The sequence below is a fragment of the Monodelphis domestica genome, chromosome 8 (genome assembly GCF_027887165.1).
Source record: "Monodelphis domestica isolate mMonDom1 chromosome 8, mMonDom1.pri, whole genome shotgun sequence".
NCBI lineage: Eukaryota > Metazoa > Chordata > Mammalia > Didelphimorphia > Didelphidae > Monodelphis > Monodelphis domestica.
Window position 1 is genome coordinate 48,318,343 of NC_077234.1, and position 27,247 is coordinate 48,345,589.

At 37.3% G+C, this 27,247-nt stretch overlaps 1 protein-coding gene across 1 annotated transcript in view; it reads right to left on the bottom strand.

Annotated features, from left to right (window-relative positions):
• Positions 1-27,247, bottom strand: part of RNF13 (ring finger protein 13) — a 127,536-nt gene that overhangs the window by 43,132 nt on the left and 57,157 nt on the right. Inside the window, exon 6 of the mRNA XM_001363858.4 lies at positions 21,886-21,976. Coding sequence (XP_001363895.1) covers positions 21,886-21,976 — 91 coding nt within the window. The remainder of the gene's footprint in view (positions 1-21,885; positions 21,977-27,247) is intronic.

The following is a 27,247-nucleotide window of genomic DNA, read 5'->3' on the forward strand; positions in this document are numbered from 1 at the left end:
AAACCTCAGCCACAGGGACTGTGGGGGGAAAGCACACTAATGCATTGTAGCAATATAAATTGGTCCAGTCTCTCTAAAAAGCTACTTGGAACTATAACTACCCTTTGACCCAGAGATAACACCCGAAGTCTTACACACCAATGAAAAAAGTTCAGGCAAGCAGAACAATTCTGAAAGCAACAAGTTAATCTTATCATACCCATAAAAAGGAAAGCAAACAGGAATGTAAACGAAACCCTAATATTGCACAACAAAAAGTCCGCTTTGTGAATTTTAAAACCGTTCCATCCCTAATCAGACAATTCATTAAAAGATCTGATTTAGCTATTTCCTGATCAATAACAATGGAGATACTTGGAATAACAGAATCACGTCTTGGAAACTCTACATTTCTCCTCCCTTCTTAGTTTAACAAGATTTGGAAGGTCTGCATCAAACTCAAAATTTAATTATCTAAGGAAATGGCCTTCAACAGACATATGCAGAAAAAAGGACAGACCTCTGGGCTGTCCTAAGTCAAGCTAAGTCATCATTGGTACAGATGAGACACAGGAAAGTAACGTAAAACTGTCTATATAATGCACATCACTTCCTCTCTCCTCTTTCCATGGAGAGGCGACTCTAGCTGACAGCGTGCTAGGCATTCCGACATCTTGGGAATGGTGGCAGTTCTTTGTCTGGGTTTTGGCAGTGAGTTTTGTCCTTGACCTGATTCAGGTTCAGGCATCTCAGCTGAGCCCCTTTTGGAGTTCAGGTTGATTCCTTCCTCCTTCACACTCCAAACCCTTACTTTCTAGATCTTCTAATCTTCCCGCCCGGTACCAGCCAGGAGGGGGGAGAAATTCTTCACCCTTTCTTTCTCCCTTCTTCTTAATCTTCTCCACTATATCAATTAAATCACCATAAAATTTCCAGCTTACTTGGGTATTTTACTATTTGTTTTTTTTTTTTATTAGGATTTTGTAAATAAAATACTTGGCAACCAAAAATAATTATACATTCTGTCTCAGCCATAATTTCACCCTTTACAGTTTGGCTGACCATGTTGGTTGTGACAAAATACCCTCAATCTTCTTAACTTTCCAAAATATTTTTTCTACTGTGACTATCCTTTTTTAATAGCCTATGATGATCAGCTATAGAGGTAAGTAAATTTGGATTTAATTTTTTTTTCTTTCATCCCTCTCTCCTTAAATTAGATAGAACACAGCTGCTTTAAATCTTAGCAACAGGGCCCTAAGGTCCTGGCTGGGAGAGCTGTTTCTAAATCCCCTTTCCCTTAGGGAACAACTGCCTAGATTAGGAGTGGGAAAAACCTGTAGAAAGTTTTGGCTTTGTCCTGTTCCCCCTGTGTTTTCTGAAGTCTGCTAGAAAATTAATTACTATATACATATATACATACATACACACACACACACACACACACATATATATGTATGAAAATGAATACTACATCCTTTGACATTTATATGGCGGTTGAAGAATTAGGGACATTGAGGAATAGAGCATACCTTCAATTTTTTATATTATTAGGTAATGTCATTTTTTTACTCTTCAGTACTATGTTTAGAGATGCTAAAATAAAAAAAAAAAGAGGATAAAATGCAGAAGAACATAAAGAACATGCAAGCTCAATTAGAAAATTTAAAACATTTATTACAGGATCAATTGGCAAACATTCACCCTACCAGAAACAGACCTGTTTCTGAACCTTTGAATGAGGAAATTTCCTTCCCCAAAATGGAGATGGAAAACACCTTCCCTATAGCGCAGCTAACACACTGGCTCTCTCATGGTCAGCAAATCTTGGCTGAATTTAATCCCCAAAACCCTTCCCCTGCATTCCCATGCTCCTTCTCCTACACAAAACCAAATTCCAGCCCAAAGGAGATCTTATCCTTCTAGAGAAACTTGTCCTAGTCGAACAGACCCACAGGTACAAAATTCAACTAGAGGCCTGTTTCCTCCAAGAGAAGTACCTGAAATAGGACGGAATGGGGATGTGGTGACTTTAAGACACAATATAGCGTTTACTCCCCAAGAAATAAATGAATTTACACGAAATATCCCCACATATGAACAAGATCCCTTTATAGTAACAAAAAAGATGACAGACATATTTTTTCAGTATAATCCATCTTACAAGGCTGTTGAAAACTTGCTACAGGCTTTTTTAACTGAACGTGAGAAAAATAATTACTCATGTCAATAAAACCCAGGAGCCCAATGCAGCACATTGGCCATCTCAGGATCCCAAATGGGACTGTAACAACCCTGAGGATTATTTACAACTATACCATTGTAGAGAGGCCATCCTAATGGTAATGAAAGAATGTGCCGACAGTACAGATAAGTAGATGGAATTTGAAAAAATTAAACAAAATGAGGAAGAAACAGCCTCCAGATTCATAGATAGAATAATTGAGTTTGGGGGTAGATACCTGGATTTTGACCTATCTAAAGAAAATAGTATAAGACAAGTTAGAAGGCTCTTTGTCAATAACTCTTGCAAAGTGATTAGTGATTATTTTAGAACACATTGTCAGAGATGGCCAGAGATGGACCTTGATCCAGAAAACAGCTATATATGTTTTAAAGGGAAACAAAGAAAAGGAGGAAGAAAATAATGATGTCATAGAGGAAATAAAGAATTGAGATATTTAAAAGATAAGATGGCTAAAACATAAAGTGGGCATGATAATCAACCAATGACACTTGCCCCTCTCCAGAAATCTAATTATCGATCCAGTACCTGCCACTTCTGTGAGAAGAAAGGCCACGAAATGATAGAGGGTAGAACCTTTCTCAAGATTATCGGAAGGAATACACAGTTTAATAACAACTACAGAAGTGATCATTATAGAAATAACTAGAATAATGAAAATGGAAACCACAACTTTAGGAATGATGACTATAGGAATAGATATTGGGAAAATGATAACTCAAACCAAATGACTCCACAACAACATGACTTAAGTGGTGCTCGTCCAAAAAATACTCAGGGTGATAATGCCCCTCAAGGGGGTGTCTTTCAGGGGGGTGCCCAAGGAACTTCCCAAACACAATGAAGGTGTCTGAGAGGGGCTGGGGCACAGGAATCAAGAGGATACAACCTTTGATTTTCCGGACCCTGATGTCCTACTACCCGTTGTCCCGATCTACTGCCCCTCCTATACTAATGAACTCCATGTTACCTTAAAGGTGAGCAACACCTATTATGATTGTCTTTTAGACACTGGAGTTTCCAGGTCTGTATTAAAGAGAACACCTGATTTACATTGTTATTCTGTTGGCTCAGAGAAAGTAATGGGAGTGTCAGGAATACCCCAAAGATTTAAAAAACTTTCCCCTATAATGGTGTCTGTAGGACCCCAAGAGGTACAAAACTCCTTCCTTTTGATGCCTGACTCCCCTTTAAATTTGCTGGGGAGGGACCTTCTATGAAAACTCAGAGCCACAATAACTTGCTCCCCAGATGGTTCCTTATCATTGGAAGTACCTGAGGAATCTTTAAATTTACTCCCTGTAATTCTCTCAGAGTAGGAGGGAAAAGAGCATCCCACCTTTGGGTCACATCTTCTTCCGATGTAGGTTTACTTAAGTCAGCTGTTCCTGAGCATATAAAAACTAAATCTATCCCACCTCCTTCCATTCCTCAGTATCCTCTCTCAAAGAAGCAGTAGAGGGTATTACTCCAGTTATTAACTCATTAATTAAACAGGGAATAATAATCCCTTGTAAATCTGAATACAACAAGCCATAATTTCTCAGCCATAATTTCACCCTTTACATCTTTCTCCATTTTGTTATGTAAATATGAAAACACCCATTCTATATCATGCTTGGTGATATCAAAAAGAAATATATAAATTCCCAAAAGCCATTCAGCTCACTCTGCTTCTCTTCATTCTGGGTCCAACTTATTGTTCAATTGTAGCCTCTATCTAAAGTTTTATGTATCTATCCATTCATACATCCATCCATCAAACTCTCCAGATGACTTCATACATTGTCCATTCAGCTACATCTTAAGTCTTAAAACAAAAATAAAAACAATTCATACCTTCCATCTTAGAATCAATACTGTGTATTAGTTCCAAGGCAGAAGAGCAGTTAGGGCTGGGCAATGGGAAATAGGTGACTTGTCAAGGGTCACACAGCTAGAAAGTATCTGAAGAGAGACTTTATTTTAGACTCTTAATCTGGTTAACTGTCATTCTTTATTCACTTGTTTTCTCTATAGATAAGTTAGGTGTGACTTTTTTGAGTGACTATGAATCTTACTTAGGAGGTTGTGCAATGTTATGAACTTGAAACAATAAGCACAATGCTGTTCCCAAAGAGAAACATCTTAAGGGACTTTACCACTTATAAGGAATACCTCTTTAAGTAGGACTCTGCAATAGATCTTCTCCATGACCATGGCTGAATGATGATGGGAGAGAAAAACCTTTTTAAATTGAAAAATAAAATTATGCTAGCCTCAAATTTATGTCCTGTGAGGTAACTATGACAACAGATGAATTGTTCCTTTTGTTATTTTTATAGCTTTCATCTTTCCTATTGGATTTTAAGCAGCTTCAAGGACTTGTACCTAATAGATGATCAATAAAAATTAATTGTCAAATGAATTTTCATTTATTATGCAAGAAGATAATTATTTTAACACTGTAAAGAGTCAGAAAAAAGAATCCCATGCTGCTATTAGCAGAAAAAAAGCTAATGTTGTCAGAAGTGAATAGTAATAATCACCAATTATTACTGAATACATAATGAACTCATGACTCTTGGTTTGATTACTTATACAAATGATCATAAAAACACTCAAGAATGGGAGAAAGTATAATTTCAGTTTTATAGTTCATCAGTATCTACTTTGAACTAACTTGGTGTTATTCTTTCCTTTTTTCCCCATATTGAAACAGAAATAAATTTGTGCTCAAAGCACTGGGACACTGGAACAGAAAATTATGTCAGTTAATGAGTAATTAACAGGAAAATAAAAGGATGAAAAAATGCCTAATATTCAGACTGAGGCACGTGGTTAGATATTGTTGACAATAAGTTGATCCCAGAAATTAATAAGAATTGGTTGAATTGTATTTAGAAATTAAGTAGTGTTTTTTAAAGATCACAAGTTTCTCCCTATTACAAGACCTGTCTTATTTAAAAAACACAAATGTCTTAGTATTAAGGCTGTCTAGTTGTAATTCTTAAAAACCATTGTCTCCATAGAATCAAAAGTTGTATGTGAGGTGTGAATCTTAAAAATTCTCAGACCCTACTTCAGAACACTTGGTGAAGACCATTCCCCATTTTAAACAATGAAGGGACTTGGATCAGGAATGTGAGACCTCTACTTCACCCATACTTAAGCATGCCTTAGGGGAAGATGTTGTAAACTCTTTGCTGAACAATGAAAAGTACTTAACCCATACTTATAGTAAGGCAAAAACCCTAAAGCTGTGCCTATTTTTAGATCTAATACAAAAGGGTGCTAAGTACCTATAAAGGTCAAGCAACTTGTAAACTTGCAAGTGGCAAAGAGGTGAGAACTTACTCAGAGGTTTTAGTCTACTCAGGTGTGAATTATTCAAAGTTTAAGTCTACTCAGGTATGAATTAAGAATGGTCTGTCCTTTGGAAAACGTCTACTGTGATTGGTAGATGTAAGAACTTAGGGGAGGTGACATAGGAGAAAATTAGCTTTAAAAAGGAGCTCAAAAAGGGCTCGGAGAGGTCATTCAGTTGGAGATTCAGCTGGGAAAAGCTGAATTGGAGGAGGCAGCTGGCCAAAGCTGCTTTGAAGGGCTAGGTGGCTGAACTTGATTGAGCTAGCTGAAGCTGAACTGGTGTCTCTCTGAACACTAAAATCTTGCTTTGGACAGATCTTGTGGTGAGTTGATAAAAGACTGACTGATCTCTCTCGTAAGGCTTAAAAGCCTAAGCTGGCCTATCTCTTTTCTCATTATTTCCTCTTACTTTCTCTTCTCTCTCATTAATTCTTTACTTGTATTAATTAAAATCTCCATAAAAACCCAGCTGACTTGGGTATATTTCATATTTGAGAATTTTCCCCTGGCGACCGCTTTATTTTTAATATAAAAAAACATATTTTTGCAGTCACCATTTAAGGCAAACACTCTTTTATCTATAACAGTTTATATCAACCACTACTTTAACTCTAACAGAGGCAAAAGGGAATGGAAAAATAAATGGTAAGCACAAGAATTCTATAGTATATTCCAAGGAATGATTGTTAGGCCAAAAAAAGTAGTTTAAAAAAGAATTATAAAATATCACCTAAAAAGAATGTGGAAAAAACGTCATATGGTAAGAGAAACTGATAACAAATGGACAGATATCTCAAGTACAACACTATTATTACCCCTAAAATACAAAAAAGACTGAAGCAAAATGTCAGAGGAGGACTGGGTAGATCCTCTGTGTAAGTTCTATGGAACGTGGAATTGCAAAAGATAAGAAGTAAAGGACAGGTTGCAATCTGTGTATTGATTTAGAATCTTGAATCCTAGGGACTACATTTCCCACAATCCCCTTTTCTATGTCCTCTTTGTGCGTCTCCTTTCATGAATTGGAGTTTTGAGTTTCCATTTCTGCCCACACAGGGGTCTCACTGACTTATACCAGCGGGAAGGAGAGAGCGTTTTTTTTTTTTTCCTGGATCTGATTTTTTTTAATTGCTCTTTGCTCTAAGTGGATTTTAACAAATAGAATTAAAATAATGCTTGGAGTATTGAATATTAATTTTAATCTTTACATTTTTGGCAACCACGAAGGAACTATAGAACTCAGAGCTTCTTCTTTGTTTGTTTGTTTTAAAGCCGGCAGTTTCTGCCCTGGCTACACTACCAGAGCGTAGCTGCTTCAAGCAGCTGTTAGCAATCAGGATTAAAGCACCAGCTTACCCAAACCCCATGGTTTAAAACTGCTACTGGTTTGCAACCAAACGCTGCTTTTCTGCTTGGAGTTTTCAAACCCTGCTCCAGCCCTCCAGCTGAGGCTCATTCCTCTAGCTCCCATTTCACCTTCTGAGCCTCCAACAGCTGTGAGTATTTTCCACCCTGGCCTGCTGGTCACTCTCCTACTGGCCCAGCTGCTGTAGTTTGGGAGATTTGGCAGAGAAGCTGCTCCCCACTCATGCCTAGAGAGCAGCCCAATAGGCCACTCCTGCCCACAGATAGGCAAAAAACTCTGGCTAAGCTGCAGGCTCATTCCTTCCTCACTACACAAACAGCTGCTTCCAGCAGATGTTGGCAATCTGCATTCAAACCCCTCAGTTTAAAAAACACTGCTGTTTCAAGTATCTGCAGCTACTGCTGATCCCAGCTCTTCCCCCCACAGTCTCTAGCAGCTGCTGGAGCAAATCCCGTGCTTTCTGCCATCTCCACTGACCCTGTTACTGTGTCTACCTCAGTGCTATTCCAGCTGGTGAGTATAAGCTTCCCATTCACAACCCCAGTCCAGCTCAGAAGGGAAGTCCATTTCCCAGCTTCTGCCAGGCTCAGCTAAATTCCTATCCCTCCTTGCTTTACCAAATCTACCTTATTTCCTCTCTCTCAGTCTGCACCTAATTATGTAGTCATAACCTCCACTTTGGATTCTGACGGTCCCTAACAACACCCCTTACCCTGAAACCCACCTCCCTAACCACCCCCCTAACTCCTCCCAGTTTCATTGCTGCCTCTTGGTCACTAGAGGTCAATATTGAGCACTAATTTTTTTTTCCATTTTCCTGCTTAGCTGCACTGTTTATTTTCTGCCACCAGAGGGCAATAACAAATACTTAATTTTTTTCCTTTTCTTTTTTATGAATAAAAATACAACAAAATCATAAAAATAAAATAACAAGCTAAATACTCCTCATCTTACCCTATTCCCACCATTCATAATAATTAAAAAATAAATATATATATGCATATATATATATATTTTTTTTTTTTACTAAAATTCTAAGCAGCATAAATGCTACCATGAATGAAAAGTCTTCTGCTTTTTGCCCAAGTAGAGGCATGTAAGATTCCAAATTCCCTCCTTCTTTTACTCCTAGGAAATTCTATTTTTCTGATCTTCAATATTAAAACAAAAAATGCTACTATACAAGAGAGTAAAGCAGAAATGCAGGCTAATAGGAAAATTCAATAAAAAAATTCCAAACACTTACATACTCTAATGAAAAATACTGATCATATCCAAAATAAGTCTGAATGTTGTGAGCCTCTTCCTGAATCACAAAAAGAGAACAATCCTATTTCTCCCAAATGGAGATGAGACACCCCTCTCATGTACATCAGGTACAGACCCTTCTCTCTCGTACTCTGCAACATGTCTCTCCTGCTCTCCAACTCCTGGATGATCTTACTTCCCCTGATCCTTCCTCAAATCCCCCATTCTCTCCTGTCTTTCTCCCACCGCAAGACCAACTCTAGCTCCAAAGAAATATCTTCCTGTTAGAGTACCTGTTCCTATCCGTATTGCTGCAGTATCCCCACAGTCTATTTCCGAGGGGGCCACAGCCATCAAATGATTCCAATGAATCCTTTTCACCTTAAGGGAAGTGCCTGAAATAGGATGCAATGGGGATGTGGTGGCCCTAAGACACCATATACCTTTATGTCCTCAAGAAATTCAGAGAAATAAAATGATGTACCTCGTTTTGAATGGTGACCAAGAAAATGGCTGATATTTTTTATCAATATGTCTCATCCTATAAGGATGTTGAGAATTTGCTCAATGCTTTTCTGACTGAATGCGATAAAAATAGATCATCTTTCATCTTAATAAGGACTAGTGGTATGGTGCAGCACGCTGGCAAGCTCAGGATCCTGCATGGGAATATAACAGGTCCAAGGACCAGTTGCAATTAAACCATTGTAGGGAACCATTATAATAGCTATGAGAGAGAATGCTTCAAGGATAGGGAAGCATGGTCAAAATTTGAAAGCCTTAGACAATCAGATAAGACACCCTCACAATTCATGGATAAGTTCACTGAGGTTGGGCGTTGGTACCTAAACCTTAATATTGCTAAAGACAAAGTTATTAAGCAAATAAAGACTTTTTTTCAACAATTCTTTCAAGGTGGTCTATGATTACCTTGGGCAAGTTGCATTGCCCACGGCAGCCTATGATGGACCTTGAAGAGGTGAGGACCACTGCTACTTATGTCTCTAAATTCCAAAAAGAAAAACAGGAGAGGCTAATAATGTCATAGAAATCTTGAAAAAATAATCAAATCTTTAAAGGATAGGTTTGATGAACAAGACAAGGGGCATGATACTCAACCAATGGCACTAGCCCCTCTCCAAGAATCTAATTATCAGTACCCAACCTACCAATACTGTCAGAGGAAGGGCCATGTAATTAAGCAATGTAGGACTTTTTTCCAGGCAGTAAAAAACAATATCCACTGGAAAAAATATCAAAGAAACAATTATAGAAATAATAATTACAATGGAAATTTCAGAAATCACAATTTAGGACCAAAAACAATAATCCTAGGGACATAAAACAGGCACCTGACAACTTATATCAAATGACTCCACAGCAGTATATTTTGACTGGAGCTCATCCCCAAACAAACCAGGATGCTACTTCCTCTCAGGGGGGAGCCCAAGGTACTACCCAAAAATTATGAAGGTGTCAGGGGTGGGAGGGGCAGGGAGTAAGAAGGAGAGTTGGGGCACAGGAATCAGAGGATACAACTTTTGATTTCCTAGACCCTGATGTCTTACTGCCCATTGTCCACATCCACTGCGCCCCCATACTGATGAGCCCCATGTAACATTAAAGGTTGGTAAAACCTATTATGATTGTCTTTTGGACACTGGAGCTTCCTGTTCTATATTGAAAAGTACAGCTGATTCATATTACAGTTCCATTGGTTCAGTAAATGTTGTGGGGGTATCAAGGAAACTCCTAAAGGCTCTCAAACTTTTCTCTAGAATAGCGTCTGTAGGACCCCTAGTGTGGAACACTCTTTCCTCTTAATGCCTGGATCCCCTATTAATTTGCTGGGGAAGAGACCTTTTATGCAAGCTTAGGGCCACAATAATAAGTTCTCCAGATGGCTCAATGACACTGGAACTGCCTGAGGAATCCTTAAATTTACTCCCTGTACTTCTTTCAGATGCTCGTGAAATGAAGGAGACTTCTATTTTTGAGATGCCAACTAATATACCTGAGTCTCTTTGGGCCACATCATTTTCTGATGTTGGCCTACTTAAATCAGCTGTCCAGGTCCAAATTCAAACAAAATCTAGCCCACCTCCTTCCATTCCTCAGTACCCACTTTCGAAAGAGGAAATTGATGGCATTACACCAATAATAAATTCCCTGATTGATCAAGGCATCATAATTCCCGGTATATCTAAATGCAATACACCCATCCTGCCTGTTAAGCCAAAACTGGGGCCCAATGGCAATCATTGCTATTGATTTGTCCAAGATCCTCTGAGAGCTGTGAATACTAAATTTAATTCTCCCCTGATTATAACAATGAAAATACTTAACTCTCCCCTGATTGTGATGATTAAATTGTAACCCCTGACTATTTTTAGATTTAATCCCCATGAGGGTAAATATCCTACTTAAAGTTAAGAATGGAGATCTAACGATTTTTAGATCTAATCATCAAAAGTGCAAACAACTCACTTAGTAATGAACTGGGAGGTCTGTGACCCGCATGTTGTAAGGGGTATATTTAGGGGTTTTCACTAATATATTATCCTTATTGTTGCCATGGATTAATTCAGATCCCAATAAGAATACTCAAGTCAGTTTGGAAATTTTATGTTGGTTTAATTAATATAGAGGGTAGGAATTAAAAAAAGAAGAGAGAGAGAAAAGATTTCTCCAGCCTAGCCTGAGCAAAAGGGAGTTCAGAGACCTTGGAGCCATGAGGCCTCCTCTGAGATTAAGGGCCTCCTAAGAGGATGGCGTTTTAGTAAAGGTAAAGAAAAAAAAATCAGCCTAAACTCCAAGAGAGCTTAGGGAAAACGCCTCACCTGACCCATCAAGGACGCTCACCGCCAAACCTGGACAATAGCTGCAGCCATGCCAAGATGCCAACACGCCCAGCACACTACCAGCCACCTCTCCGCCAAAAGAGGAAGTGATGTGAAATATATAGATCGTTTTTTACATCACTTCCTTCATCTTACATGTACCAATGGTAGCTTAAGCTTGACTCAAGACAGCCCAGGGGGGTCTGTCAGTTGTTTCTGATTTGTCATTTGCTAGCACATGTCTGTCATAGACTGTCCTTCTCAACACTTAATCCTTAAGTAGGAGTGTAGACATTCCTGTTTTGTAAGACTAAGCAAGGTGAAGTAAATCTAAAATTCACAATCCCCCCTGATAATGATCAGGGGTTTGTCTCTTCACTTGATCACTAAACATAACCATCCTGCAACTCTAAATTTTTCTAATAGCAGGTGCATAAAAAATTTCACCTTCTAAGAGGAAACTACAATAGTTAGATAGAAGAGGGAAATAGAAGAGAGAAAGACAGCAAAACCAATGTTTGTTGGGTACACTGACAAAAAACAATTAGGGGACAGTCCCCTTTTGGCATAAGAGTATACATTCAAATAAATGTTCAATAAAACTTCATGTCTATCAATCACACCCAGAGCATTGTGGATCTTCTTGATGTAGTGTAGATTTTCTCGCATCTTTCTGCAACAGTTCATTCCCTGGATTTAGGAATTAGCAAGCTTCTTTCCTTCTATATCTTTCTCGAACAAAAAATTTAAAATCTTGAATTTTTTTAAAATACAGTGTGCTATAGTGGGTAACGAATCAGAATTGACTGACTGCCTCCTGGGCAGTCCTAGAGAAGGACATCAACTGTGATTGTTAGACATAAAATTAAAGGAAGACACAGGAAGTTATGCAAAAGAAGAGTCCTTAAAAAGAGTTGTTACTTCCTGTGGGGAAAAAAATTTCTGACTGAACCTGAGATCTTGTTCCTGTTCTACTGACACGTAGCAAGTGAAAAGAACTAACTCTTTCCTGGATATTTTCGGAAGAGATTTCTCCGGGTCCTCGGCTTTGCTGAAGCCAGCTAAGGACTAACTCTATCTACCCTGATTTTGAGCGAGGGCCTGGGAGTAAATTATTTAATGCTTAGGCTTGATATGTTACCTTATCCTCTCTCTGATTTTCTTACTTCACTCTTCTATATTTTGTAAATAAATCCCTTTGGAAATAACTAAATTCGTGGTGACCACTCTTAAATAACCCAGTCCAACCCTTTTAAAATATAACTCCATTTTCCCCTTTTCAGAGCTGTGAACAATCACATTATAAAGAGACACCCTGTAGTTTCTAACATAAATACTGTTATTTCAATTCCTAGCACAGCTACCTACTTTACATTTGTAGACTTGTGCTCAGCTTTCTTTTCTATACCCATACCTGAGAACTCCAAGCATATCTTTGCTTTCACCTGGAAGGGCTCCCAATGGATCTGGGCTCATTTGTCCCAAGGGTTCATGGTCAGTCCCACCCTTTTCACACAATTTTTAACTGCTTATACACATATAATCAAATTTAAATATAGCCCTGTAATTCAGTACATGGATGATTTGCTCTTGGTTTCACCAAATGCTGAAGTATGCCAAGAGGATAGCAAGCACCTCCTCTTACAGCTACATAAGAGAGGCCACAAGATCTCCAAAGACAAAGTTCAGTGGTATCTTCCCAAGGTACAGTATTTAGGCTTCATTCTGACAGCTGGGTCCCATTTAATTTCTACCAAGCATATTGAAAATATCCAAAAGTTAAGTGCTCCTACCACTAAAAAGCAATTGAGGGCGATTCTGGGAGCAACACGATTTTGTCGGAAGTGGATCCCTTGCTATGGGGAAATCACTAAGCCTCTTGTAGCACTCACAAAAAAACTCAGTCCCTGAACCACTTAAACTAGAAGCAGAATGCTTAACAGCTCTTTCAAATTTAAAACAAACTATACTGTCTGTCCCTGTTTATTTATCTTTTATGTCCATGAACAGAAAGGAGTAGCTTCAGGTGTTCTAACTCAACTTTTGGGACCTACTCAACACCCAGTAGCCTATTATCAGCCTAGCTTGACCCAGTAGCTGCTGGAACACCACCAAGCCTTAAAGGAATAGATGCCACAGCTTTATTGGTAACAAATCTGACAATCTGGTATTGAGATGCCTTCTGACCATAATGTGCCTACATGAGGTTGAGGCATTGCTATTAAGACATAGGACACAGGCATTTACTGACCAATGAATTACTAGGTACAAGATAACCCTATTGAATAATGAACATATCACACTAAAACGCTGTGGGGTTCTTAATCCTACAACCTTGCTCCCTGATTTACCAATTTCCAGAGAACCTTTACATGACTGTTCATCTTTAGTGTCCACTGTTGATAGACCTCTTAATGATTTACTGGACAACCCTTTGGATAATTCAGATTTAAAATTATTTACAGATGGTTCTTCAATTAAGAAGGATGGTGCACTCTATACAGGAGCTACAGTAGTTGCCGAATTTGATACTCTGTGGTCAGCTTCTTTACCCTCAAATGTAAGCTCACAGGATGCAGAACTCACAGTTCTGAAACAAGCCTGTATCATTGCAAAGAATAAAAGAGTCACAATTTATGCAGACTCCCAATGCACCTTTAGCATATGTCACACCGTTGGCATGCTATAGCTTCAAAGGGAATTCTTAACATCAGCTGGAAAATGCATTGCGATCACAAACCTTATTTCTGAACTTCTTTCTGCCATCCAGCTCCCAGAAGCTATAGCTAGCTTTCACTGTTCTACACACACAGGTGTAGAACCTGTCACCTGACCCTGTCTCCAGGGGAAACAGCCAAGCAGATGTCAGCCAAACTAGCAGCTTTAGAAGGACCTGAATTCATTATGCCACTAACAATTACTGATGATGTGGATCTATCCCTTTCTTAAAATGACAAGGAAGTGGAAAAATGGAAGCATAGATTAAAAGCAAAACAGATTAATGGAGTATGGGTATCATCAGATGGTAAATCCTTGCTCCCTAGGGTTTTCTATAACCAGATTTGTCACTCCATTCATAAACATGGTCATTTTGACACCCAAAGCATTGTAGACTCCATTAAAGGAGTCTAGATAGTTTCTGAAATAACTACAATTGCCTCCAAAATATGTACAGCTTGACCTACCTGCCGGGCCTTTAATCAACACACCTTTCAAGGAAAAACTTTTGGTGGACATCCTCTTGCTTACACACCGTTTGAGCACCTACAAATTGACTTTATCTCTATGCCAAAAGCTGAACAATATAAATTTTGTCTGGTCATACTCAATCATCTGACCAGGTGGCCTGAAGCATTTCCTACTGCTCATGCCACAGTAGCTTTTGTTGCTAAAATCCTTTTGAAAGAAATCATTCCTCATTTTGGCCTGCCAGCATGTATTGATTTGGATAAAGGAACTCATTTGACTAATTCAGTCTTATCTGAAATTTATGCATGTTTGGGGATAACTCCTAAATTTCATCATATCATCCCCAGAGCTCCAGCCAAATTGAACAAATGAATAAAGAAATTAGACCATGACTGGCAAATTGTGCATGGAAACTCATTTAAAGTGGCCTGACATTCTACCTCTGGCCCTATTTTTATCTCAGAAGCAGATGATTTACACATCTCACCATTTGAGATGCTATTTGGACATCTACCTATTCAGACACAACCATTTATCCCTGCCTCTACCTCATTGTTAGGAGGGGATACAACCATTGCTATATATTTCAGACAATTACAAACAAAATCGCGAGAACTCCACAATTCTGGAGCTGCTATTCAAGCAGGCACCATAGATTTATCAGTTCATGATTTAAACCCAGGTGATAGTACTGAATCGACTGAACCTGCTTATGATGGACCATTCCAGATCCTACTAACTACACAAACAGCCATAAAAATTGGAGAGAGGGACACATGGATTCACTGTAGCCATGTAAAAGGAGTACCTTCTGTTGATGATGAATAATTGCTTGCACTAGTAATTTATTTGACTACTGATTTCTATTAGACTTCTTTATTGCTGGATTTGTTGCATTTTATTTGACTGATCTTTGTATTTGTACAAATTGCCTTGTAGGGCAACACATGTACTACCTCATAGAAGAAAATCTATATTAATGACCTATATTTATCTGATGTGCCTTTTGTAACATTTGGTGCCTTTATTAATTTTTTTTTGTATTTTTAATGCATTATTGCTTTATCTACCACATTTGCACTCACATTGTATTATATGCCTAATTTGTACTCACGCTGCGGATCATGGTAAGTCAAAGAGGAAATGAATCTTATTTTTTGAAAACTAGTCCCTATACTTTACCTCTGTAATTGTGAACTATACACAATTTTAACATTTTGTTTTCTTCCTATGTGTCATACAGTATTTGATTTTTTCTATTCTTTTCTCATTTTTTGCCTTTGAAACACATGTCACTAGTATTGAAAAGGGTTTTTTTTAACTATTTTTACTTTTTGCATTAGCATAACCTAAGATGTCCATTTACCTAACATATAAAAAGTATACCCAAAAAGCTTTGGACTATGGCAACCTGCCACTAGTTATTTAAATATCCTGAGACTTTGCTCAATGATTATGTTTAATCCAATGACAAACAGACCAAAAAGGAGCACAGAACTTGACCTAAAAATGCCAAATGAGCAAAAAAAGGTAAAAGATACCAAGCCAATACTATGAGGATTGATAACATTATGCACAAAAAGCACAACGACTTGATCATGTGTGAGACTCGAGGCTACAGCTGTTTAGTATGTGTTAAATGCAGGACTTCCTTGTACCATACTCTATATCAAGCATATAACATCAATTACTCTGGCTCCATTATCCCGAAAAAAAAAAACAAAGAAAAAAGTTGAACGAGGAAATTGTGTTTTCTATTTGTCTCAAGATCTAGTCTCTTTTTCTACTTTCTCTCATGATGTGACAACTTACTGTAGTCCATACTGCTAAAATGGGTTAGTGACTGATTGTTGTTGTATGCTTATGAGATATGGATCACTTCAAGAATGGTGATTTGTGAAATTTTTTTCCCCTTTTTCCTTCTTCCCAGAAATTTTTTTCCAAGTTTTCTTTTTATATTTTATATCTGACTCAGGTTATTTTTTAAATTTCTTCGATTTCTTGATGTTTTTGATAATTGATTCATATGCCTTATGACTCGATCATGTAGCCCTAATGTAATTCCTACATGTATCCCTGTATCCTCCTCAGGGGGAATGTATTATTATTTACCTCAGAGAGGACTATGTTATTGTTGTGAACTTTGACTTGAATTTAAGCTTAATTTAGAATAAGAGACTACCTCCCAGAATCTAGAAGGAGCTGTGAAGATGCCCGCAGAGACTACATGCTACACCAGATTGATCCAGATTGAAATTTCAGATACGGTGATTTTGAACTTTGAGGGGAGTTGAATGCTTTTGTTTTGAATGTACACTCTTATGCCAAAGGGGACTGTGCCCTAATTTACTTTTTGTCAATGCACCTATTATTGTTTTTGTTCCTTTTCCCTTTTATTTTCCTCTTGTCCCCAAATTATTACAATTTGCCTTTTAAAACTGTAATATTTATATATATATATATATACCTCTAGTTCAAGTTATAAGTTAGTTATGTTTTCATGGTCCATTGGAAACACTGGTCTCCCAAACAATCACAGGGCAGAATGTATTGCTTTAGAATCTTGAACCCCAGAGACTACATTTCCCACAATCCCCTTTTCTTTTTCCTATTTCTGGACTGGGATTTTGAGCTTCTGTTTCTGCCCACACGGGGGTCTCTCTTGGCTTGTACCAGCATGAAGGAGGGAGCGGTTTTTTCCTGGATCTGTTTTTTTTTTTTAATTGCTCTTTGCTCTAAGTAGATTTTAATAAATAGTATTAAAATACTTGGAGTATTGAATATTAATTTTAATCTTTACATCTGTATGAATGGAAATAATACCTGCATATGTGATTATAGTTACACTGAAGAACTAACATAAAGATTCCTGTCAATGTCCTTTGAGTGAAATATTTAAGTGTTGCAGGTCTAGTTTTTGTCCTTCATATTTGAAAAGGACCAAAATGACATCACTGGTTAAGTCTTTTAACTTGCACATGAACTGGATTTTTTTTTTAACCCTTACCTTCTGTCTTGGAGTCAATACTGTGTATTGGCTCCAAGGCAGAAGAGTGGTAAGGGGCTAGGCAATGGGGGTCAAGTGACTTACCCAGTTGCACAGCTGGGAAGTGTCTGAGGCCAGATTTGAACATAGGACTTCCCGTCTCTAGGCCTGGCTCTCAATCCACTGAGCTACCCAGCTGCCCCCATGAACTGGATTTAAGTGATGCAGAACTGCCTCACTAATTTCCAGAGTCATGGAAGTCCAATGTCAAGGCAAAAGTCGGGACGTTTGGTGATAGCTCAAGATACAGTAAATGAGCTTAATTTCTAAGTAAGTACTAAGTGCTCCACAACACCACAGCTGAGACATGTTATAAGAGCAATGCAAATCCCATAATATGAGATGAGTCAGGCTATACTTCTAAATTGCTCTAGATGATGGTATCTGACTATTCCCCCCAATCTGACCCCTTCCCACTAATACAAACCTCCTTTTCTCACATTCTTTTCCTTTGTTACCATTCCCCTCAGGCAAACTCTCCTCAATAGATACCCACAAATAATCCCAACAGCCATGCCTTCTAGAAGGACAAAGTAGGTGACAACTTTGTTCGTCTCAAATCTTTTCCCTTCCCACTCTCTCCATCTGCTTAACTACAACGAAACCCAGGTTTCCTCCTAATAAAACGGCTTCCCTGGACTCCCTCTCCAGCACTAATGACACCTCTCCCCACCCTTTACTTCACTGGCTGAAGTGGAAGCATCTTGTGCCATCCCAGGCCTCCTCTCTATATTCATACTCAGTAGCTTTCTTTGGGTTTCACTCAATCCATATTCATCACCCAATCAAGATTCTGGTAGCTGCTATCAACTGAGATCAAGAATACCATTCTTCTATTTTGGACAAGTTCAGTCTCTTTCTTCCCTAACTCCTATCCTTAAATCACATATAATAATATGTTCTCAAACATCCTTATTTACCTCCAGATTCCTCAACTGATTCATTTCACCATCTCCTCTATCCTATAGCAGCTACACAGAGAGATGGTCATATCCCTTTATCTTGACATCTCACACAAACACACCATTTTCACATTCATGAACTCTAAAATTTCCTTATACATTCACAGTCTATTTTTCATTCCACTTTCTTCTCTTTGGGGTATATGAGATGTTCAGGGAGGACTAGCATTTCTCATATGAAGACGGGCTGAGGCTTTTCAAGGTTGCTCATGCACACCTTTCACTTAACTCTCATCTGTGACTCCAAGTGGTTGTACCATGAAGAGGGTCATACCTCTAATAAAACTGCTTTGACAGATGGGGTAAATCAAGTTCATAATGGACAGACCCCAAGCATGCAAAGATTTCCCCTGTAGAATGGGCAGAAGAAAACCATTTATTCTATTTCTTTCCCTATAATATTTCACTTGGTGATTTCATCACACTCAATTAACTTCTCTATGCTGATGATTACAAGTTCTTATCTAGTCCTAACCTTTCTTACTAACCTCTAGTCTCACATCTCCAACTTCAGATTCTCAAATTAGATATTCTCTAGATATCATAAAATCAATATATTCTGTAAATTAAAATTATGAGACTGGTCTTATATTAATGAAGTTTATTAGAATTACTTGGATAGGTAACAGATGAAAGAGAAATTTAAAGTAGCCTAATCTCTAGCAGCATCCCCAGCAGCAACTTTCTTCCCCAAGCACCAGTGACAGAAAGAGTGAGCACTTCCCCACATCCCTTTTATACCCTTTTTTACATCCAAACATACAATATAAATTGAGAGTCATGCCCAGTTCAAGTTCAAAGTCATATAGCCTACACCAAGAGACAAGAACATAGGGACATAAGACAATATCACATGTGCAATCCCAGGAGAGGGGTGTAAATTCCCTTCACACATTTCAAAATTGTTCTCATCATTTCTCTAAAGCCATCCCCTCCTTTTCGTAGCTTTTCTATTCGGGTCAAAATGTCATTCTTGATTCCTGATTGTCTTTCACTGCCTCTCAGCTGCCGCGCCCACCCCCCTCCCAATCCAGGGAGTTGTCAAGTCCTATTGTTTCTACCTTCATAACCTCTTCTCACCTATGATTTTACAACTACCCTATGGGAAGCTGTCATCATCTCATGTTTAGACTTCAGTAACCTGCTAACTGATTTACATGCTTTAATTCTCTCTCCATTACAGTTCATCTTCCACTCAAAGATCAAATTAGTCTTCCTAAATTGGAGGTCTGACCATGTTACTTCCCCATGAATCAAATATAAAATGCTCTATTCGGCTTTTAAAGCATTTGGTAACCTGGCCCTCTTCTGCCTTTCTAGTCATCTTCTACCTTACTTTCCTTCGTATATTCTGAGAGCCAGTGACATTAGATTCTGCTCTTATACATAGGACTTCCAACTCTACATTTCAATGAACAGTCTTCTGTACTATAAGAGTTTAAATTTAGGTTTTATGGCTTACTCTTATAAGTGACACTGAACTCTCTTACTTAGGGATATGTTGTGTTCTTGATTTGATTAGTTAAAAATAGGCAAGGGGAGTTAATCCTATCTTCACAGTACTTGGAATTCTGACCCTCATCTTTATCTCCTGCCTTCTTTGGTAGGATTTTGAGTACCACCTGATGACCCACTTTCTCAAAGAATCCTTTCCAATCTCTCTTAATATTAGTGTTTTCCTTCTATTGATTATCTCCTAATTATTCCATATGTATCTTATTTGCACATAACTGTCTGCATGGTATCTCCCTCATAGACCACAAGATCCTTAAAAATAAAAACTTTTTTGCCTTTCATTATATGCCAAGAGTTTAGCATATAGGCACTTGATCTTCACTAATTTACTGATGAACTTAAAGAAAGGCCCACACAATAATAAAAATGGCCCTACTCTTGGTATAAACCCATCTGAACTGTATGGAAATAACACCTAAGTATATGAAGAGTCTAGAGATAAAAGCTGTAATATAGTATATCAGAGCAAAGAGGGTGCCTTTTGAACAGGAAAATGTCATTCTAAACACACTCATTTAATTTACTACATTATGATTGCTTGATCATTTCAGTACCAACAAAGTTAATGGCTTATTTATTCTGTTCCACTTTCCTTGTTTGTCAATAACTTCTTAGTAAAGTACATTTTTTGACTAGATGAGACAGTAGAATGCACACTATCCTATGAGACAATCACCAAGGCTTCTCTTAATTGACAGACAGCTAGGGGACAGGTTACATTTGAATCTGCCACTAATGAAGTAAAGGAGGGGAAGAATAGGCCTAGAGTTCTAGATCTAGCATCCCCTGTGAGTCAGAGGTGACAATACCTACCTGGTCCTTCATAGAAGTCAAGCTCTTCACAACCTAACCCCATCCAACCATGCCAGTCTTCTGATACTTTACCCACCTCTCTACACAATGTTCAATACAACTCTCCATACCTGCTCACTACTCCTTAAATACCATACAGCATCTTCTTTCTCTGCACATTTTGTGCAAAGAACACCCCACTGTGCAGTACTCTCCTTACTCTCATCTCCCAGAATCTTGGCCTAGTTTCCATCAAAACTCAACTGAAACTATTTTAAGAAGCAGGTTTTTCCAAGTCTTAGTTCCTACTTTGTCTTTTAAGGTTCCTCTCATATTCTATCTATGTGTATCTGTGAATGTATGTGTGTAGAGATGTACATACAAATTGTGTACATGTATTATCTACACTAGAATTTAAGTTTTTTGAGGGCAGGGAAATATTTATTCTTTCTTTGTATCCCCAGTGCTTAGCATAGTGCCTGGTACACAGGAAATGCTTATTTGAATAAACCTTTACTTATAAATCAGTTTAAATATGGATTGATTGATCGATTAAATATGTTGTGAGGAAGAGGAACCACAATACTACAAGTAACTTGAACTAGACATAAATTTAGGGTATGAATTAACTATCAGTTATCAATGATAATATGAATATATTTAGTCTTGGTTAACACCACAAAATCTTAGAAATAAAATGGATCTTAGAGGTCATTTGGTACAATTCCTTCACTTCACCAAAGATGTTTTATAATTACTTGTTTAAGTAGGAGTTGAACTAAAAAATCTCAGGTTCCTTTCTGATTCAGAAAAATTCTTCATCCAAGGTCATACAATAAAATGAATATCAGAGAAGAAAGACTCTGGAAAGAAGTTCTTACATGTTATCATAAGATTTCAGAGGCCAACTAATCCAACCTCCCTAATTTCACAGAACAGAAATTACATCTTGGGAAATGTTACATAACTTGCCCAAGGTCATATACTTTAAAGCAAATAGCAAAGCTAAGATTTGAACCTCAGCACTTAGTTGTCCAATTCATTTTTCTTTCCACAGACATAGTGCTAATTATAATTTACTGATAAAAATCTTGCTTCTTGTTCCAAGTTACAAAACTACTCACCCAATAAAATGTTTGTCTAATATATACTAAATAAAATAATTAAATTATTTTAATTTCATTCTCTTCCCTTCATCATTCCTCTATCAAATGAAATCAAATATAGAAAAAAAAATTGTAAAAGCTGGACAACATGGAAAAATCAGGACGAAATGTTATTAACCCACAAACTTACAAATATATCATAGAACAATTAGAAATGTTAGATATGGATTATTTTTAAAATTTACTTACCCTTTTTCATATGTGAATTCATCTTTAAGTGAATTAGCTGATGCCTCACCAATAAAGACAGAAGGAATGTCAATCTTCTTTAAAATGCCAACTGTATAAAAAAAAAATCACCTTTAAATATCAGTTTATAAATAATATTAATTCAACTGCCAATAATAATAATAATAATGAATACCTCAGGAAGCAATTTCAATTCATCCTTAATTATTCCCAGGTAGATTTTTCATATTATAAGCTTTGTGTAAAAGAGAGGATTTGCAACACAAAGCAAAGGACATCATCTGTCAATCAAAAGTAACATTCCAATTTGGAATGTTCTCAGGAGAAACAGTTGGAAGCCAAGCCAGCAGCTGAACTGAGGAACTTGCTCTGGGTACTAGGCGGAGAGGCTTCTGACTGAACCCTTCTTAGCTTTTGTCCTAAGTTGGGGAAAACTTGCTTTTGGGGCCAGGCTGAGAGATTTCTGACTGGACCCCTCAGCCTCTGACCTGAGGCTGAGATACCCTTGTGACTTCTGGAGCAGGAGGAGAAGCTTTTGAACTAAACTTTGTCTAGTGTGGCTGATGGTGGTGGTTGAATCTGAAGAACTAATTGTATATCTGAGATTTGAGTTTGAAGAAGAAGAAAGAAGAAAATATTTGTCCTTTTATCTCTCTGACTGTCTCTGATAGTGACTGATTGCCAATACTCCTGCTATCCTCCTAACTCCTGGTACCTCATCCTCCATCCTTGTCCTATCTTCCCCAATAAACGTCCTTACTTGAGAAAGAGAGAAAAGAGTATCTTCTCTAAATCTCATAGTTTACCCTGAGTGAAATTGAAGGGAAAGGGGGGAGGGGCAAAGCGGGAGGTGAAGGGGGTAGGGTAGGCAAATAGTTTGATCTATTAGCCATCTCCATTATTAATCAATAGAAACCCAGCAGTATCTATTTATTACAACTATCCCTTCTAGTATCTATTTATTACATTTGTCCCAGCAAATCTTTCTATTTTCACAAAGAGGCTAAGGGAACTATATAGATCAGATACTTATATTTATTTAACTACTTCTAAAAAATGATCCTCCACTAAAATTCTTCTCCCATTATGAATATACTTTGAGCTCTTAAAGAGATAACATATATAAAGTTCTTTGCAAACCTAAATTGCTGTATAAAGGCTATGCCAGCAAAGCACATGTTCTGGCAGATTCTACATCAAGCTGGAGATGCTTCAATTTCTCCACTTAGACAGAATGTTTTGTCACTGGATTCATTGACATCACAAAATGAAAAAAAAAAAACAACAACTGCATCACGAGGTGTAAAATGTTCATTTACTAGAGCAGCTCTGGAAGCTTATCTACTAAGATATGGAGAGAAAGCCCCTATATCAGTGAACAGAATTCACTAGATCAGCAACATCCCAAAGTTGATGTGATAAACTAAACTATTGAGAGAGAAAGAGAAGGAAATTTTAGGTTTTATTTCCACACTTGGCTGAGCTCTGTAAAATGGCATTTAAAAAAAATGAAAATATTACCGATTTTTAGAGAAACTCTTGAGCCAAATAAAGAATGCTAAAAAGAACAGCCAGAGTTCAGAGTGTTTTATAAAAAGAGCCTGAGAAGTAACCACACCTGCCTAGGCTGAAATGATGCACAAAAAGTTGGCCAAAGGGCAGAAATGGAGAACTGGACAAACTTTAGAGGAACAGAGGTTTTATCTTCAGAATGTACTGGGTTTTCTTCTTTTTGAAGTCTTGTGAGCTCTCAGAACTTCATATTTAAATATTAAAACAAACACATTCTAGAGCAAAATAAAAATGGATTTAATTAGCTATTATATGAGGAATAACATCTGAGGTACCCACAATTATTAGTTAATAAGCATTAACATATGGTTATTTAATGTAGTTTAGTTATATTTGATACATTTAAAAGACTTTCCTTCAGAGAAAAAGCATATTCATTTTAATATAATAAACCAAAGATATCAAAAGATTCTCTTACGTATTTTCCCATAACTAATTGTGAAAAATTCAGAAAACAATTTAAATATATTGGAAATAATATTGCTATTTAAACTTTTAACTATTAAAGCACCTTTCTTTCTTTCTTTCTTCTATAGTCTTCTGAGCCAAAGAAAAACAGACTTTTGTCTGGTTAGAGTCCAATTATAACTAATGCAAAAGTTTCATTTCACTGTGAAAACTTAAGTAAAATTAAAGTTATTTTCTTAGTTTCGTGACTAACTATAAGGTAGGGGCATTGGGGTAGAGAAAAGGTATGGTACTTCATTACTCTGAGGTTTTGCCATAGCAGACCTGATGGGTTATTTGGTTAACTTATCCTGTCCTTGATGAAAAGAAAACTCAAACATTTCTACGGTATCTTAGTATTCTAAAATATTACTCAATCTTGGATCCTGGAAACTATATATATGAACTATATATGACCCTGTTTTACTTCTTAGGCTGATCCCTCGCTAAAAGGGGAGAAAAAATAATAATATTCATATAGTATATAAAAATTTGCAAAATATCTCCAAATAAATAGTAAAGGGAGCTAAACAGTTGTTTTGTTTTGTTTTTTAACCCTTACCGTACATCTGAGAATCAATACTATGTATTGGTTCTAAGGCAGAAGAATGGTAAGGGCTAGGCAATGGGGGTTAAGTGACTTGCCTGGGGTCACACAGCTGGGAAGTATCTGAGGACAGATTTAAACCTAGGACCTCCCATCTCGAGACCTGGCTCTCAATCCACTGAGCTACTCAGCTGCCCCCGCTAAACAGTTTTAAAAGGTTTTTAAAAGAATTTTTAAAAGGAAGCCATGTGAAAAAATGGCTCAAATAACTAGTAGAGAAATACAAATTAAAACAATTCTTGAGGTCCCACCTTACACCTGAAGCTTGGAACACTGCTCCCTTCACCTCAGCTACAGAACCCAACATTAACAGTTATTTTAAATGAAAAGAAAAAAAATTGGAAAATGAGCAAAGAACAAAAAAAGAAACTCAACAGAGGAATTTATTTCAATGACAGGGAAGACCAAAACATGAACTCAGAAGAAGACAACAAAATCAATAGTCCTGCATCCAAAGCCTCCAAGAAAAATATGAATTGCTCTCAAGCCCTAAAGGAATTAATAGAGGAGCTCAAATAGGATTTTAAAAAATCAAGAAAAACTGGGGGGGGAGGGGGGAGCAGGGGGGATTAAAGAAAATCATGAAAAAAGATAAAATAGGCACAAAAATACTGAAAAAATTAATACTGTTAAAAAAAATAGGCCAATTAGTAAAAGAGGCAACAACAACAAAAAAAAAATTCCAATGAAGAGAAGAACTCCTTAAAAAGCAGAATTGGGTAGAGGTTACTAGGTGGTATAGTGAATTAAGAGTCAGAACTAGAGAAAGATGATCCTAAATTCAAATCTGATCCAACCCTGATCAAGTTACTTAATCTCTGTTGGCTAGCCCTTACTATTTCTCTGCCTTGGGACCAACATACAGTACTGGTTCTAAGACAAATAGTAAGGGTTTGTTTTTTGTTTTTGTTTTTTAAAGGCAGAATTGACCGTATAGAAAAAGAACTTTTTACAAAAATAGAACTGAATAAATAGAAACAGTGGTACAAAAGCTAACTCAAGAAAATCATGCCATAAAAAATAGAACTGACCGAATGGAAGCTAATAACTCCATTTTGAAATCAATAAAAAATAACAAAAAAATTTTTTTAAATCTCATTGGAAAATATCAACTGAAGCAGAGTGAAATAAGCAGAACCAGGAGAACACCATACATAAGAACAGAAAAACTATACCTGAATGTATTCTCATCAATACATCCCAAACTATCCCAAAGGATTCAATAAAAAGTAAGATCTGCTTCCAATGAAAAAGAACTTATAGTGCCTGAATTCAGACCAAAGCAAAAAATTTTCAATTAATTTTTTTTAATTCATGTTTCCTTCAATAGAAGTATTAATATGGAAAAATGTTTTATGTGATTGCACATGTAAAAGCTATGTGAGATTGTTTACCATCACAATGGGGAGAGGGAGGTTTGATCAAGACTCGAAATTATTTGAAAAATGTTAGAAACTTTTTATATGTAATTGAGAGAAAATAAAATAAAATTTAAAAATAAAAACATATTATCAAGTAAATCTGGAATTGGAGTTTTCATCATTAAAAAATACTGAATTTTATAGCATGGCTAGAAGAAGAAAGTTCAGATTTTAGGTTTTAAATTCTCAAATTTTAGTTCATCTCTAGAATCATAACACAACAATACTTAAAAGCCAATAACTGGGGCAGATACATGGTTCATTGTATAGAGTAAAGCTTGGAAACAGGAGGTCTTGGGTTCAAATCTTGTCTGAGATGCTTCCTAGTTCTGTGACCCTAGCAAAATCATTTAATCCCAACTGCCTAGGCCAATGATGGCAAACCTTTTAGAGATGGAGTGCTGGGCTCCAATCCACCCCCTTACCCTACACAGAGGATGGAGGAAATATTCCCTTTAGGCTACTGGGTGAGGGGCAGGGGATATGAAAAAATGTCAGGCTTGATGGAGAGGGAGAAGGGAACAGCCCCAACTGAGTCCCTCTGCTTTTCTAATAATGAAATCTGGGAGGTTGGGGATCGGGGTACTGGGTGCCAACAGAGAGCACTCTGCGTTCCAACTTTGGCACCTGTGTGCCACAGGTTCACCATCTCTGGCCTAGGCCTTACCTCTCCTCTGCCTTGGAATTGATGTTTAGAATTGATTCTAAAACATAAGGTATCATTTTTTATAAAAAGGCCAATACTTAGAATGACTAAAATAACTTTTTATTTCCAACATAATTATATACCAGTCCTCAATAAACTTAAACCCTCTGTCTTAAATGATTGTCCTTCAACAGTTATAAATTATAGCTTAATTCATATTCTGAATCACATTTTTCTTAATGATGTAATAGTTCAAATAATTAAGAGAAAGAGTCATTAAATATGGTCTTAAAAAGAAAAATACTGTAGGGTTCTCAATAGACCATTGAATGATCTACAAACCAGGGAATGATACTTCCCTTTTACTTCAAAATCTAATCCTGATGACACTGGAGTGAAGATGGCCACTTAAACACAGAAGTCCAGACCTCTCTAAAAACCCTTCCACACCAATCAAAAAAAAGTGCTTTGAGGGGACAGAAAACCAAATCTAACAACAGAACAGGGCTGGATTCAACTTAAAAGGTATACCAAAAAAAATTCTGAATTCTTGAACTCTTGGGTTCAAGGGAAAGGAAGAAGAAAGGTCCTAGGACCCCTCTCTCATCTACTGTGCTGAGTCTCCAGCGGTTGCTGGAATCTCTGGGCAGGCAAGGACTCTAGTCCAGA